Raw genomic sequence first — 18,697 nt, forward strand, 5'->3', positions numbered from 1 at the left:
ATGTGGGACACTATCATAAGCCTTTTCAATATCTATAAACACCGTATAAATATTTTTATGACGCTCCCGATATTTCTTCAGGAGGCAACGAACAAGATATATCGTATCAATCGTTGACTTGCCAGGCATAAAACCATATTGATTGGCGGAAATATAAACGATTCCCCTAAACCTACACTAAATAACTCATTCTCAGAATTTTATTCTATAACTAAGTAACTTAATACCACAATATTTACTACAATGTTGGGCATCACCTTTATTCTTATTGACTCAACCGCCACTCACTAGCCACCTTGGTTGTCCAAAAATATAATGTTAAAGAGATTCATCAATTAATTTATACCATTTTCTTCCAAAATTTGTCAAAACTCAGTTAAAATCTCATCTAAACATATTGTCTTATCCTTAAACTGTTAGATATATTTGATAATGTCATGTGTAATATGATTTGTGTTTAGTTTTTAGATCTTACCTTACAGGACAAATCAATGTTTAACTGGAAATCAACACTTATACTGAAGATAGAACTTAAGATATCAGAACTTAAGTTATCAGAACTTAAGGTTCAGAAGATATTTATCAGGAGATAATATCAGGACTTAAGATGACTTTCAAATAAGGCAGGCGGCTGATTGAAAGGAAAGAAGATCGAGACTAAGACAGAAAGAATTGTGCATGAAGAAGGAATTATATGAAGAATAGAATACTTGGAAGAAAAGATAACTGGTTGATATATTTTAGGAAGCAGAATTATACTCCATATCAATTAGAAGATTATCTTGTAACTGTGTAGTATATAAACACAGGCATAGAGTTTACACTATAAGTGTTACGATTATCGAAGTTATTATTCTTTGTAACTCTAGCAGTTCTCGTGATAATTTGTTCATCACTGAGAGAGGACAGTTCCATAATGTAACAGAGTTTATTGTGTTGAATAAAATCTGTTTTCTATTACTTGAGTTCTAATATTCGATTTGATTGTGCTATACACTGTATTCAACCCCCTTCTACAGTGTGTGTGACCTAACAAGTGGTATCAGAGCCTTCTGTTAACACACAAATAATTTAAGATCCAAAACCAATCATGTCTGAAGAAGAAACTCCAACCAAGCCCACCAAAACTGAAGAACCTCCAAAAACCATAACTCATAGTGGATATGAGACTATAAGAGTTCCAATGTTGAAACCTTTTTAGTATTCCATATGGAAAGTGAAGATGGCTATGTTTCTGGAAGCTACAGATCCAGAATATCTCGACAAGATTTATGAAGGACCACATATGCCAACCAAACTCTCTGTGGAAGTTGCAGGTCAGCCAGCAAAGTCTGTACCAAAGGGGAAAAGTGATTACACTGCTGAAGATATCTCATCAATTGCAAAGGATGCAAAGGTAAGACACTTGCTGAATAGTGCCATTGATAATGTCATGTCAAACAGGGTAATTAACTGCAAGACTGCAAAAGAGATATGAGATGCTTTGGAAACAAGGTGCCAGGGAACTTATTCAATCAAGAAGAACAGGAAGATGATACTCACTCAAGAGTATGAGCACTTTGACTCAAAGCCTGATGAGTCATTAACTGATTTATATGACAGATTTTTCAAAGTCTTGAATGATTTGTCACTAGTTGACAAAGAGTATAAAATTGAAGATTTAAATCTTAAATTCCTGTTAGCTCTTCCTGAAAGATGGGATTTGATGGCCACAATAATAAGAGACAACTATAATCTTGATGAAACAACTCTTGATGAAATTTATGTGATGCTCAAGACTCATGAACTTGAGATGGAACAAAGAAGCAAGAGGAATGGAAGAAAGTCAAGAACAGTTGCCTTTGTAGATGAGGAGGAAAGTCCCAAAGAAGATGCCTCAAGGAAAGGCAACGGAAAGGCTCTCATCACAAAGTCTGATACTGAGTCATCAAGTTCTGATAGTGATGATGACTCAGAAACTAAAAGTATACCTGAGATCGACCCTGATGAGGAGATGATGAAGCTGTGTGCTCTTATGGTGAAAGGGATCACAAAGATTGCGTACAGAAAATTCAGGAGAGGAAAGAAGTTTTACAGGAAAGATGCAAGTTCTGAAAAGAAAGGTTTCAGAAAATCTGAAGGCAAAGGAGAAAAGTCTGACAAAGAAGATTACTCAAATGTTAAATGCTACAACTGTGGTGAGAAATACCACATATCTCCAGATTGCAGAAAAGGGAAGAGTGACAAAGGCAAGGCTCTTATCATAAAGAAGAAAAGCTGGTCAGATGCTTCAGATTCTGAGGATGAGGAAAACTATGCCTTGATGGCAAATGCTGATAGCAGTTCTAATACTGCTGACTTAAAGGTACCTTAGACTACTTATGCCTTTCATACTAATGATATTACTGAGTTAAGAAGATATCTTAAGACCATGTTCATTAATTATAAAGATCAAACTTTAACATGTGAAAAATTAACTTCTGAAAATCTTGCTTATAAAAAGAGGAATGATTATTTAGAAAAGGAGTTAGTCATGTTCCATCAAACTCGGAAAGATAGAGATGATGTCATTTATGTTAGGGATGAAGTGTAAGAAATGAATGAATCTCTAAAAACTGAGTTAGAAAAGGAAAAAGAGATTATCAGGACTTGGACTAACTCTGGTAAAGCAACTCAGGATATTCTTAGTAGTGGAAACTGGAAAGAGGGCTTAGGGTATGGAGATGACAAGAACAATAAGGGAACTGTAGAAACTGAGCCTAAAATTGTTAAACAAAAACCAAAGGTAAATCCTGTTAAGTTTATAACTGCAAAGTCTGATATTGAGAAATCAGAAGTTAAGGAGATAGTAACTTCTGACAAACCTAAACAGGATAAGCCAACTGAAGTTAAGATAGGCTTAATGACTAAGAAGCAGCTTAAGCATAAGCTGAAAGATGTTAAGAATGCAAACAAGGTAAAGCCACCTAGGAAAAATAAGAATGGAAAGGAAGGTGTGAAAAAAGTAACAATTATAAGCCTGTTCCTAATGCTCCTAGAAAAACATGTCATAACTGTGGAAATTCTAACCATCTGGCTTCTTTCTGCAGGAAGAATAAGAATATAAACTTCTTACCTTCAAAATCAAGAGTTAAGAGTCAGTCTGTTAGATATAGGCCACAAAATCCTTGTTTTCATTGTGGTAGTTTATGGAATTCCATATATACTTGTAAGGAATATCATAGTGTGTACTATGATTATTATCAAATAAAACCTTCTGTAAAGAAAGTTAGCATTATTCCTTCTAGTATAAGTTCTGATGCAAAGTCTGATATTACAAATTCTGATAATAAAACTGTTAACATAAACTCTGATGCTAAATCCACTGCAAATGTTAACAAATTTGAAAAGGCCAAAGGATCCAAGCAAGTCTGGGTCCTTAAAACTAATCATTAGCATTCTTTGTGATTGTAGGGCAACAGGAAGAACATCCTAGTTCTGGATAGTGGATGTTCAGGACATATGACTGGAAATAAAGCCCTGCTATCAGACTTTGTGGACAAAGCTGGCCCAGGTGTTTATTATAGAGATGGCAACATTGGAAAAACTCTAGGATATGGAAATATTAATCTTGGAAATGTCATCATTGAAAAAGTAGCTCTGATCTCAGGACTTAAACACAATCTGTTGAGTGTGAGTTAAATTTGTGACAGAGGTTATCATGTGGATTTCTTTGAAGAATATTATGAAGTTGTAAGCAAATCTACAGGCAAAGTTGTTCTGAAAGGATACAGGCATGGTAACATTTATGAATCCAAGCTTTTAACAAGTACTGATGGTTCTGCAATTTGTCTGTTGAGTAGAGCATCAATTGAAGAAAGCTGGGATTGGCACAAGAAACTCTCTCATTTAAATTTTAATAATATAAATGAACTAGTCAAGAAAGATCTTGTGAGAGGACTGCCAAAATCAGTATTTGCTCCTGATGGCCTTTGTGATTCATGTCAGAAGGCAAAACAAAGAAAATCTTCATTCAAGAGCAAGACTGAATCATCAATTCTTGGTACCCTTCTCTTGCTTTGTGCCATGATCCCAAGCATAGTCCACTTCTCTGTTGTTCACTGTGCCATAGATATTATAATTTTAGCATATATTCTACTAGCTTATCAAAATTCTTAAGATTTTGTATCCATTAAAGAATAAAAGAAATATTTAAATTAAATATACATGCTTGTTCTATTTTTTCTTTAAAGTAACTTTTGAAAAATAAATTTTTAATGACACATATTGTCCACAAATATTTTTAAAAAATCAAACAATGTTACTTCAAAGTCTCTGGTATGAGATGGTACCCAAACTATGAATTTAGGACAGTGAAATGTTTGATGCGGCCAGTAAGCAACTTGTATGTTACCCTCGAGAACGTTTTTATATTTATATGAGTCACCTTGACTAATTAGATTAGGGATTGAATATTATAATATAACTATAATATGACTATTTTAGCCTCCCAATTTTATTTTAAATTACATGAAAATATTATTTTTATTTATTCTATTTTTCTATTGTTTAAATATAAGTGATAATTTTTTATTATATAAATTAGTTCATTTATTTAATAATCAATTGTTATTTATATTTCCTTAAACTAGGAAAAATTGTATATAGAAAATATCAACAAGTAATAAAAAAGTAAGAATTAATCAAAAAGTTTAACATTGTACAAACAATTATTTATGAATTAATGAAAAAAAAGCGGGCGTAGAAAAGAATTTTTAATAACTTTTAATTACTTTTAAATTTATGGTTAAATTTCGTTGTTGAACAAAAACCATTATCTTATATTTTATTAAAATCTCTTAAATTTCACTGAATTACTAAGATAAAGGTACATATAACCAAATTCATGATATAAGAAAAAAATTATTCTTTTAATATTACTAAAAAACAAGGAACCCATTTAAATATATCGTTTATTATCGTAGATATACAGTACGATATTTTAGAAATAAATATTATTTAACATATTTGATAGTTGAATAATAAAATAAAATAAATAAATGGTTAATGTAAAATAGTATACAAAGACATATTAGAGGCATATATAAGTTGAATACTATTATTTTTTATTTTTTTATTTCAATTTTCGAATTTATATTATAATTTATATTATATGAAAATTTTGAGTTTATTAGTTTCATTATTAAACTTAATAATAATTTCAATTATATAATCATACAATAAAAGAGTATCAAGTTATGAAAATCAAAATTTCATTCAATAATATGTAAACAGATCACAATTTTTGCAATGAGAATAAATAAATAAATATATATATACATATTTATCGATAATTTGTAGAAAGTAAAATTAAATTGTTACTGTAAAGTTTGCAACAGATTTTACATGATATAATTTGTTGTGCAAGACATTCCTGTACCTCAACAAGACTAAGTCAAATTGATAACCCTAAGTAAGTTCTATTGTTATCTTAGTTTGTATTTGTACTTGTAACATTTTAAAGTCTGTAAAAATGCAAAGGAGCATACTGGAGTCTTTTTTCTTAAACAGTATCAAGCCTAAAGATTATATCTGGGAGAAGATCAAGAATATCATGCCTTAGAAGAATTTTGAAGAAGTTTAGAGTTGAATAAATCTGTTTGGATAAAAATACTCTAAGTCAAGATCTCTACAAGTCACAGATTTAGTGTTATACATAAGTCACTCGAGAACTCCAAATGACTTATCGAGAAGTCAGGAAAGCTACTAGAGAACTCAGAGAGATATCAACAAGCCAATTGAAGACATGAAGTTTGGAGATATCGACAAGTGATTTCCTCACTAGAGAGCTCAGAGTTATCGACAAACCAACATTCATTAAAGAACTCTGAGTTATCGATAAGTCAAAGTCCACTAGAGAACTCAGAGATATCGATAAGTCAAAATTCACTAGAGAACTCTAAGTTATCGACAAGTCAAAATGAAGACATGAAGCTGAGAGACCTCGACAAGCCAAAGTCTCTTATAGAGAACTCAAAGACCTCTACAAGTCAAATTCACTATGGAGTATTAGAGATCTCGATAAGTCAATATACTTATCGAGATGTCAAGATCTCTATATGTCTAACTGAAGATCTCGAGGTAAATTCTCAAAGTACAAATTATAGACCAATTCAATATCCAAGATCTACAATCAACAAACAATCCAACCAGCCGGATTGACAAGTCTACAAAAAGCAGGTTGAAGGATGTGCAAGATCAGTGGTGAAGATTAACTGACAAAGGAAGATCAAAGTAAACACAGGATGCTAAAGATATGTTAAGCCAGAAATAGAAGATTCACTTGTCCTAAATTAGAAATGACAAGTGACAGTTTACTAAAGGTTAATGGCATGTCTTATTGTACAATGTGTAAACCAGCAGTTAACTGAATTATAAAGTTAATACCGGTCCTTTGTTAGCAGTAACAATTTAGATAGAAAAATCTTGTAACACTCTCAAGGAAATATTTTCAACCCTTATTTTCTTGGAAATAGATTCAACATCCATGACTCTTATAAAAGTATTATTCTGAATATAATTCTCCATTGTGCAACCATAAATTTATCGTAACATACGTAATTCTGCAGTCTCCAACTTACGTCCTTCGGATTTCTTCAATGGCCAACACTCGAAACCATACATCAATGTCGGTCTAACTGTCAATCTATAAAATTTATCTTTCAACTTCACAAGTACGCTCTTATCACATAAAAATGCAATAACAGCCTTCCATTTAATCCAACTTGCCTTAATACGATGTGTAACATCAGCAAGAATATCACCGTTGCTCTTGATGATAAAGCCCATATACTTAAAACTATCAGTTTGTGGAACACGGTCATCTAGAATGCAAATGGCAACATCCATCTCTTGATTCTTTTCACTGAAATTATCCCAAATATACTTTGTCTTAGGAACAACTCAAACGTAATCCGTGAGCCTCTAATGATGCACTCCACCATTCTAAACTTGTATTAACCTCAACTTTAAATTCCATAACTAATACAATATCTTCCGCAAGCAATATACACCAAGAAACATGAGCTTGGATGGTACTAGTAATCACATCTAAAATAATAATGAAAAGCAAGGGGTTTAATACCGACCACTGATGAAGGCCCACCTCAACTGAAAAATATTAAGTATCTCTTAACGATGTCTGAACAAACGTCATTATCGCTGAATACATATCCTGAATAACATCTCCATACCCAGGCGGAACCCCTTGAGCCTCTAAATATCTCCAAATTATTGCACGTGAGACACTATCATAAGCCTTTTCAAGATCTATAAACACCATATAAATATTTTTATGACGCTTCTGATATTTCTTCATGAGGCAACGAACAAGATATATCGCATCGTTGACCTGCCAGGCATAAAACCATATTGATTGGTAGAAATATAAACGATTCCCCTAAACCTGCACTAAATAACTCGTTCTTAGAATTTCATTGTATAACTAAATAACTTAATACCACAATAGTTACTACAATATTGAGCATCACCTTTATTCTTACAGACTCAACCGCCAATCACTAGCCACCTCGGTTGTCCGAAATATAACATTAAAGAGATTCATCAACTAATTCATACCATTTTCTTCCAGACATTGTCAAAATTCAGTTGAAATCTCATCTAAATCTATTGTATTACCCTTAACCATCTATTATTTCCTAACAATATAACAACATAATTACAGAAATGGGGTTGAATGGAACTCTTGTTACTTTCTACTTTTTTGAAAATAATATACAACCGTGTTTGTGAATATGCAAGAATGCAAATAAGACTTTAAAAATATTCAACTAACACAAAGTAAATAAACACAAGTTTAAATTTTTTTTGATGGATTTGTCATTCGACCAGAGATGAATATATTGAAGAAATCTCTGTGATGCAAAATGGACACAGATGCTTAAAATGTTTCTTACAACTTAAAACTTAAGAGTACTAAAGATATAGATTGCTTGTTCTTATTGTTGTTCTAGTTAAGTTCTAAGATACTTCATACACTTGGTTTATTTATTCACCAAGTTTACATGTTAATAAGACAAAAATAATATTTCCATCAGTTAGTTCCAAGCATATCTTCTTCATTTTTTTTGTCGAATGCAATCCAACTTAGATACAACATCTTTGAACGAGCTTGTTTTGCATGGAAATGGACATTTTCTTCTAACACCTGCAATGAGGCTGCCACATTCCCTCTGTGCACTATCAACTCATGTGACTCTGTCAGCTTCTGTCAAGTCACTATCAACTGCTCTCTTTGTTGATTATCTATTGAAGCTTCATAGGTGTTATCTGTTGACACTATGTTAGTATCATCCGTTGAAGTTTTCTTGATAACATCCGTTGACAATTTTATCTGATATCCGTTGAAGGCTTCTTGACTAGCTTATTTGTTGAGGGCATATGAGTTATCCGTTGAAACTTTTAGAGTCATCCGTTGAAGCTTGTAGATTGGGAGTGGAAGATGTTTCCTTAGCAGTTGATATTCTTTCACTTATACAAAATTACAAAGTATTTTATATTTACAATTAGCCCACCTATTTTGTATATCTTTCTAGTTATCAACACGACTTAAAAAAACTAACACTCCCAAATCCCTTAGCTATTATAGTGTACAGAATGTGCTATATACTTATTTAAATAAGCTACTCCTTTAACAGATAGATAACTGTGGTTATCCGTTGAAGGCTACAAAAGACACTTAATAAATCTACTTAAGGTGTTTTGGTATCATCAAGACTACAACATATTTCTTACAATCTCCCCAAATTTATGTCCAATGGAACTATAGGCATAAATTTAGGTTGACTTGATGATAACAAAACATCCTATTAAGATAATACAAAAAAAGTAGAAAAATTTCAAAGTGCTGCATTAAAAATGAAATGTACAAAAAAGGTTAAAGAAGGTTTACATGTCATTATCAAGGTGCTTCTCTAGACTGAGCAAATCATTTTCTTTTCCTTGATTCCTTTGTTTTCTTCCCCAATTTCTCATTATTTTTCTCAATTTGCAGTTGGAGTTGTCTGTAGAATTCAGCTTCATTTTATTCATTGATATCCAGCACCTCTTGCATCTCTTTGAGAGTTTCATTATTAGAAACTTTAAGCTAGTTTTCAAGTCTGAAAAATCTTCTCACATACTTCTCATCTCTAAACTGCATAATTCAGTAGGGTTTCATGTGCCCCAATATTTAGAATAGTTAGTACCCTTGGTAATGCACTAGGATCTCACCATCTTTATCTGATTGAACTTATTTTCTTGAGTATTTCTGATTTAACAACCTTTGAGAATCCAAAATCTTTTTTTATTGCATAAAATACCTTGACTAAGACATTGTAGCTTGCATTGAGAATCCTGTAGAAAGGCCATATTATCTCATGACCACCCTTATATCTGAACACCAATCTCTCTGGAAGTCTGTAAGTAGCATCAATTCCTCTCACTTCTTTCAGTTCATCCAGATAGAGTTCAATGTCAGAAAATTCTTTGATGTCACAGATGTAGAGTTGATCATCCTTGTTGACAGTAGGCTTTGGTTTTGAGATGGATTTGGTTGGAGGTAGGGTTGGCTTGATCTTCCTTCTTGAGGTTCTCTTCTTTATTGACAGTGGCATGTTTAGATCTGGAATTGGTAAACTCTCCCAATATGTAGGTTCATCCTTTGACACTATAAGTTCACCATGAAAGTTTACCTCAGGATTGACCTTGATTTCAGATGTTTCCATAGTGGGCACAGTTGGTTGACTTGTAGAAATTGATTGAGATGGTTCACTTTCCTTTTCTTCTAAAATTCTAATTACCCATCTCCCTAGTCTTATCTTTATTCTTTTACATGTTTTTTACTCAGGCTTTTTTTTCTTTTTTTTCTTCAACATCCAATTTCTTCTCAGTTGTAGTAGCAAGCTTTTAAATTTTCTTTTAAGCTTCCTTAGCAACCTGCTTTTTCTTTAGCTGTGACCTTAACCTCAAAGCTTCTCACTCCCTTACTTCTTCAAACCTTGGATGTCCACTCATTACATAAATCATCTCTCTATATTTGTAAATTCTTGCGATTCTGTCTCTCAAAGTTACATCCTTGGTTGTCTTGTAGCTAGCAATTATTTTGACCATGCGTTTCTACTCATCAGGCCTTGTAGGTGAATGATCAAGCTGCATTGGATGTTTGCTTGTGAATCTAAAAGTTGATGGTTTTGGATTGAGCACCACAACAGGCTTAACTTCATCTACAAGTGATGTCCCTCCCTTGTCACCTTTCCCAGCTTCATTTCTGCTACAGTAAGAGGCTTCAACCGTGTGAAGTGCTTCACAGATCATGATTATTGTGCAGTTGAGCCAAATACTTGAGCTAATCTTGCATCTATCTTTTCTTTCCTCTCTTTGACCTTTAACTCAGCTGCAACTAGATTGATGAGATCTATGTTGTCCAACTCCCCTTTGACCGATGGCTTTGGCATAGTAACAGATGGAACTATTACTTTAGTGGCTTGAACATGCACATCCTTCTCCCATTACCACATAAATGGTCTTTACCAACATCCAAAAATGGTGTTTCCATAAAAAATGTTGCCTTATGTGGCATGAAATCGGAAATATTTATATATGGCAACATCATAATTAAATGGTACTATAATTGTTGCCTTAAATTTACTATGCCAACATCTATACTGGTGTTACTTTAGATCGGTGAAAAAATTAAAAAAAAATGGGGGAAAAAATCCCGCTCAAGTAAAATAGAAGCCCAGCCCGCTCAAGTAAACAGAAAGCCTATACTTTTTTTAATTAAAATATAAACACACTCCTCTCCGCCCCAACACAATATATTTAGTCTATTCATCTGCTCTTCGCCGCCACTCATGGCCGCCCCTCATCTCTTTTCAAAGCTCAGTCATAAGTTCATCTGCTCGGCTATTTTTCAAAGCTTCTCAGTCCTTTCTTTCTATTCAAAGATCTAAATAAAGGTACACCCAGATTATAATATATTAAAATGTGAGTCAGAAACCCTAATTTTTGGGTTCTTCAATATTTATTTACAAGCCCTTTTGGGGGGGTTTGAATTTGCTCCCGAACCCTAATTAGGGGGGTAGAATTTGTGTAAAAATCCTGATTTTGGGTGGTTTTAATTTGTCAAATTTGGGCTTATCAATTTTAGAAGATTCCATATGTCTAGTATTTTTATTATTAGTGTTCTCAAGCAATAGTAAACTCTGGTAAAGGTGATGCAATTAGTCAGATCTAGTCTTTTTCTCTGTTTCAAGGGTGAGCAACAAGCCCACCAAAATAATATGTATAATGATTTATAATATATGAGCATTCTCATAGTACTCATGAAAGTCTTGGTCAAGAGGAAATGAACCAAGCTGATATCTTAACGCGACCAAGTCGCAAAATATTCAGTATATATACATATATACTTTTCACAATTTCTGAAATCCTCTGACATGTATAATATACACAGAGTTCCAGTTTATAACTGTATAAAAATATCGTTGGAAGGTGATCTCATATATCTAACCTTGTCTCAACGTTTTTCTGAAAATCTTTGTCATGCATAAGATAATCATTTACTAGATATAAGTTTAAAAGATGAAGTTACAAGATACTCCAATATACTTATATCTTTTCCGAATACTACTTGAACTACCATCGTTCAAGTTATAATTAGTTCATCCCATAGACTAAGCTACAAGACAAAACTTGTATAGAATCAATCTTTAAAATATCATCAAAATAAAATGAAGTTACGAGATACTTCATTTGATGCAAACATCATTTTGAAAGCTAGACCCTGCCAACACTCAACAATCGCCCAACCGTAGCCTTCCTATCGAAGTGCTCTGGGTAGTGTTGCAGAAATATCCAATTGGATGATGAACTCATTACGGGAGTTTTATCAGTCGCAGTATTACAACCCCACCATTTTCTACATGTAGAGGAGAACCTGTCGGATTTACTTGTCAACCGAACACTGGACTCCTAAGGAATGGACTGTCTTAGCGGAACTTCCGGGCCATTTGGGCCAATATAATAAGGCTGGGCCGGCGCCACTCGACCACTTACGCCACTCCTAGTTCAGATGAAATCCATGACTCTGAAACATAAAGCTCGTTCCCCTTTTCCCCAATTAGAAACTTGTTGATACGACTCCCCCAAGAAGACGTATCTAGTTGGAAAGGAGAACTCACCGATATTTCCCAGGCGATGCCTGTTAATGGATTAAGTTGTTCCAAGAATTTTACTTCCCGAGTGTTGGGTAAGTAATCAAAAATTCTTTTATCAAAATAGCAACCTTGTTGCGAATATACAATACACCACACAGCCGGATCACTCAGGTTTTGAGCGAGTATTTAAATCCCCTTCGAAAGGAGGATCTTAAATATAAAAAATGAGTTTTGGGATCCGCTCTAACTTTTAAAAATCATTTTGAAGACTCGAAAACACTTTAAAGAGTGTTTGGAGTAATGCTGATTTAATGAAATAAATCAGTCCCAATATATTAGAAAATATCTGAATATTATTATTTAAATAATATTCTCATAAAGAATAATCTTTATAAAAATAATTGAAGTAGAAGTTTTAAAACTTATACTTGCAATGAATAATAAATAACCAAAGATATACTTATACGAAAGTACGATCTTTATTTGAATAATCAAAAGTGAGTTTGATTGTCGACACATTATTCCTTAATAAAATAAAGAATAATAATTAGTAATTAATTGGAGTCATAAGTCCTCGAATGAATATTCAAAATAATATTCATTAATAAAATAAACTGGGTCATAAGCCCTCGAATGAATATTCAAAATAATATTCATTAATAAAATAAAGTTATCGAATAAACCTTATTTGATATATAGTTTTAAAAACTATTCATATATATATATATATAAATATATATATATATATATTATACTCGGGAGCATCGACTCCCGATTTTAGAAAAATGTTCACCTTTGGGTCCCCTATACTAAGGGTATATGCAAATACCGCTTATCTCTAGCATAGGTATTATCAACTGTATCAACAGATATATGTATCAAGATTATGAAATAGGCATGCATATATACCATATCACATGCTACAATATATCGCAAGAATTTGCTAATTTAACCATCATGCATCTATCACAAGATAATGCATATACATATGTATACATCACAACAACAGTATAACGGGTAGAAAACTTGCCTGAGCGACTGGGGGTTACAAATGGATTGGGACGAGTCTGGTAATCTATAAACAACATATAAGTTGGAATTAAACCCAAGTCACTTATCAATCTATACTTTAACCAATTTAGACTCTAACGCTCGTTTTGCGCTTACTGATTCTCTTAAGTCGCTCGAGTACCCTCGGCTCCACCATTTTTAATAAATTAACCATTATGAGTTTTAAGGTGATTCTTTTGCGAGTGCCTTACCAACTTCCTAACACACTTTACATAAATGTTTCATACTCCAATTAGTCTTTTAGGTCTTTAACCTTTGTTTCAAAGTAAGGCGAGGGGTAATGATTCGTTCGCGAAACGCCGTTACTTAAAACGGTCATTTCTCCTAAACCGTTCATCGGATTCAAACGAACTACATATCAAAACGAAGCTCGTAACATGAAATATCTAATCATGGCAATGGTCAAAACCTAGCCGTGAGTTCACGGGTCCTAATGTTAAGAACAAAAACAGCCTAAAGTAAATTGGACATTACGACGGCTATGTTTACGCGATTACCCAAATTTAAACCACTCCAAATCATCTCACAATCAACATCCCAACCAAAACTCCATTCATGCTACATCATAACAGCCCCAACAACTTCACATTATCAATTTATACTATTCTTAAACATGAATTTAAACTACACTTAAGTTCATTAATCAACAATCCAAGAACTACAACTCCAAAAACTTTACAAAACCAACTAATCTCTACATTCCCAACAAGCAAGCCTCTCATGAATTATAACAAAAAAACTAAACCTAATTAATCAAATAAAGTTAGGGTTTGGAGGGGTTATACCTTCCTTGGAGAGTGGAGAATCAATAAGGAAGTTTTAATTAACCATTAGTTATCTTTACTAAGCTTGAATCTTGAAGAAAACATAAGAAAACACAAAGTTAGTTCTTGAAAACACTATTCACCAAGAACTTTGATGAATTGATTAGCTATGTAAATCATGGAATCTTGAGCTTTAACTTACGGCTCATCTAAGTTATGAATTATGGAAGCTAAAGAAACAAACCTCTTGATTTTTGAAGGTGTGTAGCTAGGGTTTTGAAATTTCTTCCTTAGTTTAAGAAGAAAAAGTCGAGAGCTTTTGTTCTTGAAGAAGAGAAGTCAACTTCTAATTTTGATGAAATGAATTTTTTGGCTTGGTTGATTGCTTTTAATTTGTTTTGTTACCTTTTTACCATGGTAATTTTTGTGTGGTTCTAATTCAACCAACAACACACTTTTCATGCTTATGTCACTATGTGATGTTACCCTCCCTCCTTTGTCCTCTTCTTATTGGTTTAATGACATCATCCTCACTAATCCCTTTGATTAGCTTTTAATTATTTGGCTAATGACCGCTGATCTGTTATACGGTTCGCTTAACTTTCGTTTTCGTTTATCGTTTGAGGGATCATACCCGGGATCTTATTACTTAGGTTCCCTTAACCTTTCTCAATACATTATATTCCTTTTATGATCCTCTCTTATAATCCTTGAATTTAAATCCTTTTTATTCTGTTACCTTATACTCAATTCTTTCGGTATCTGGTGGATTTTCGGGAAAAATCAAAGTGTTCAGATTTGAATTCTGACGATCTTTACATTCACTTATATACCACATAGAGTACTAATAATATCCCAGAAGATCAATAAATGAACCCCTTCATAGTGTGGCATGAAAAGTTTTCTTAATCAGCAAAACACTATTCATAAGGGTTTCAAAAATTCAAAAAATTGGGGTTATTAAAGCTTCCTCCAATTTTCGCACTCTTTCTTCAAGAATTGCCATTTTGCCTGAGCACCTAGGACGTGCAATCTGAGAACTAGCCTGCTACTGATTCTCCTAAAAACAGTATAACTACTTCAGTCTTATAAACATATAAATACAACTAAATTTTTTTGTTAAATATTATTTAGAAAACTATATTTATCAGAAGGCTAGATCTTACCTCATCACTAGGCCTATTTTCGGAACTGGAACCCTATTTTGGTTCTTTTTCAGAATGAGGAGTGTGGGATCATTTGGATCTGCAAGGAAATTATCTCTAAATCCTTCCTTTACTGCTGGAGGCATACTGGCTAAATGATACTGTTGGAGGCACTGGAGGCACACTGGCTAAATGATATTTGAGTCTTGTAATGCCGGACAACGGGTGTAAGCAATAGTTGCACACTGCATAGGTTCTAGTGCCCTTATCTTGCTTTGTGCCATGATCCCAACCATGGTCCACTTCTCTTTTGTTCACTGTGCCATAAATATTATAATTTTAGCATATATTCTACTAGCTTATCAAAATTTTTAAGATTTGCATCCATTAAAGAATGAAAGAAATATTTAAATTAAATATACATGCTTGTTTGTCTTTTCTTTAAGATAACTTTTGAAAAATAAATTTTTGATGACACATATTGTCCATAAATATTTTTAAAAATCAAACAAACAAATAAAAGTAAAATAATACATCCACTAGTAACTAAAATTGATTTTTTTTCAATAATTATAGTTTATGAACTTGATATCAATAGAATTGTATTGATAACTAATAATTACAATATAATATATTTTACAAAAAAAGAAAAGAAAATTAATTTACTTATTTCTCTCCCAATAATGTTAGAATTATTTGTTACAGTATACCCCTAAAATAACTTTCAATTGAAATGGATAATTTTATAAGACGAAGTGAACATATAAAAGTTGAAGTGTATTGATCAAAAAAGAATACATGTGCAAATTCATATTGATTAAAAAAATATTATTGTAGAAGTCAAGTTTTTGTAAATTATTAAAAAAATTGTAAATTTGGACACATAAATAAATTAAATATATATATATATTTATATCTGAAAATTCAATCAATTTTTATTTTATGATCAAGTAATAATAATTTATTATAGACAATAATTGAAAATGAAGCAAAGTTCTTGATAGTGATATTTTAATGATGCAATGATATATAATTGATATCGAAAATGATCAAGAGTCATGAATGCATTAAAAATAATATAAATGATATGATAGATGCAATGATGAATAAAATCAGATATGAACTATAAATTGATGTAAGGATTTTAACTTACATGTTGATGGTGATGCTGGAAATTGATGGATCCCATTAAAAAATTAATTGATTAGTATAATTGAGATGTAAAATTAATTTAGATATTAGTTTTGGAATAATTGATGAAGAAATGTAGATAAAATTAGGACACATAAATGTTTATGAGGGCGAATACCTTACCCTTCAAACACATAAATGTTTGTAAAAAAATCAAATTCGTATTTGTCAAAATTTGAACTTCTATACTTCTGACTTACAAAGAAAATCATTTACCAACATATGTGTACATGAAACTTTACGTCCGAACCCGGTTTAAGTCACGAGATCCAGTTAATATGTTGTCTCCAATAAACGTTATCTAATATCATGTCACCCGTGAGATTTAAAGCTGCCATATCCGAACTCAATTGATCATGCCACGTCCTACGCGGTCTACCTCTCTTTCTCTTTCCCCCAATCAAAATATTTTCAACCATTATTTTCTTGGAAATAGATTCAACACCCATGCATCTTCTAAAAGTATTATTCTGATTATAATTCACCATTGTGCAACCACAAATCTATCGCAACATATGCATTTCTGTAGTCTCCAATTTATATCCTTCGGCTTTCTTCTATGGCCAATACTCAGAACCATACATCAATGTCGGTCTAACTGTCAATCTATAAAATTTATCTTTCAACTTCCCAAGTACGCTTTTATCACATAAAAATCCAATAGCAGCCTTCCATCTAATCCAACCTGCCTTAATACGATGTGTAACATTAGCAAGAATATCACCGTTGCTCTTGATGATAAAGTCCATATACTTAAAACTATCAGTTTGTGAAACACGGAGATTTACAATGTAAATGGCAATATCCATCTCTTAATTTTTTTCGCTGGAATTATCAAAAATATACTATGTCTTTAAACAACTCAAACGCAATCTGTGAGCCTCCAATGATGCACGCCACCGTTCTAAACTTGTATTAACCTCGGCCTTAGATTCCGTAACTAATACAATATCTTTCGCAAGCAAAATACACCAAGTAACATGAGCTTAGATGGTACGAGTAATCACATCCAAAATAATAATGAAAAGCAAGGGGTTTAATACCGAATACTGATGAAGGCCCACCTCAACTGAAAAATATTGAGTAACTCTTAACGACGTCTGAACACACGTCGTTATCGCTGAATACATTTCCTGAATAACATCTTCATACCCGGCGGAACCCCTTGAGCCTCTAAATATCTCCAAATTATTGCATGTGGGACACTATCATAAGCCTTTTCAATATCTATAAACACCGTATAAATATTTTTATGACGCTCCCGATATTTCTTCAGGAGGCAACGAACAAGATATATTGTATCAATCGTTGACTTGCCAGGCATAAAACCATATTGATTGGCGGAAATATAAACGATTCCCCTAAACCTACACTAAATAACTCATTCTCAGAATTTTATTCTATAACTAAGTAACTTAATACCATAATATTTACTACAATGTTGGGCATCACCTTTATTCTTATTGACTCAACCGCCACTCACTAGCCACCTTGGTTGTCCAAAAATATAATGTTAAAGAGATTCATCAATTAATTTATACCATTTTCTTCCAAAATTTGTCAAAACTCAGTTAAAATCTCATCTAAACCTATTGTCTTATCCTTAAACTGTTAGATATATTTGATAATGTCATGTGTAATATGATTTGTGTTTAGTTTTTAGATCTTACCTTACAGGACAAATCAATGTTTAACTGGAAATCAACACTTATACTGAAGATAGAACTTAAGATATCAGAACTTAAGTTATCAGAACTTAAGGTTCAGAAGATATTTATCAGGAGATAATATCAGGACTTAAGATGACTTTCAAATAAGGCAGGCGGCTGATTGAAAGGAAAGAAGATCGAGACTAAGACAGAAAGAATTGTGCATGAAGAAGGAATTATATGAAGAATAGAATACTTGGAAGAAAAGATAACTGGTTGATATATTTTAGGAAGCAGAATTATACTCCATATCAATTAGAAGATTATCTTGTAACTGTGTAGTATATAAACACAGGCATAGAGTTTACACTATAAGTGTTACGATTATCGAAGTTATTATTCTTTGTAACTCTAGCAGTTCTCGTGATAATTTGTTCATCACTGAGAGAGGACAGTTCCATAATGTAACAGAGTTTATTGTGTTGAATAAAATCTGTTTTCTATTACTTGAGTTCTAATATTCGATTTGATTGTGCTATACACTGTATTCAACCCCCTTCTACAGTGTGTGTGACCTAACAAGTGGTATCAGAGCCTTCTGTTAACACACAAATAATTTAAGATCCAAAACCAATCATGTCTGAAGAAGAAACTCCAACCAAGCCCACCAAAACTGAAGAACCTCCAAAAACCATAACTCA

General features: G+C 32.7%; 1 protein-coding gene across 1 annotated transcript; it reads right to left on the reverse strand.

Moving 5' to 3' along the window:
• Window positions 1–6,561: 6,561 nt before the first annotated feature.
• Window positions 6,562–10,472, reverse strand: LOC141705196 (uncharacterized). Its single transcript, XM_074508250.1, has 3 exons — window positions 10,359–10,472; window positions 7,170–7,369; window positions 6,562–6,883 (listed from the first exon to the last, which is right to left on the reverse strand). Exons 1-3 carry the CDS (start codon window positions 10,470–10,472, stop codon window positions 6,562–6,564), a joined length of 636 nt encoding a protein of 211 aa, XP_074364351.1.
• Between the last annotated feature and the right edge of the window lie 8,225 nt (window positions 10,473–18,697).

This window comes from Apium graveolens, unplaced genomic scaffold, assembly GCF_009905375.1.
Source record: "Apium graveolens cultivar Ventura unplaced genomic scaffold, ASM990537v1 ctg8620, whole genome shotgun sequence".
Taxonomy (NCBI): Eukaryota; Viridiplantae; Streptophyta; class Magnoliopsida; order Apiales; family Apiaceae; genus Apium; species Apium graveolens.

Coding starts and splice junctions, on each gene's coding strand:
- LOC141705196 (XM_074508250.1), bottom strand. CDS start 10,472: ATGCCAAAGCCATCGGTCAAAGGGGAGTTGGACAACATAGATCTCATC. Junction 7,370..10,358: donor TAGATGCAAGATTAGCTCAA/GTATTTGGCTCA, acceptor TATGCCTGGCAG/GTCAACGATGCGATATATCT. Junction 6,884..7,169: donor ATGTATTCAGCGATAATGAC/GTTTGTTCAGAC, acceptor GGATAATTTCAG/TGAAAAGAATCAAGAGATGG.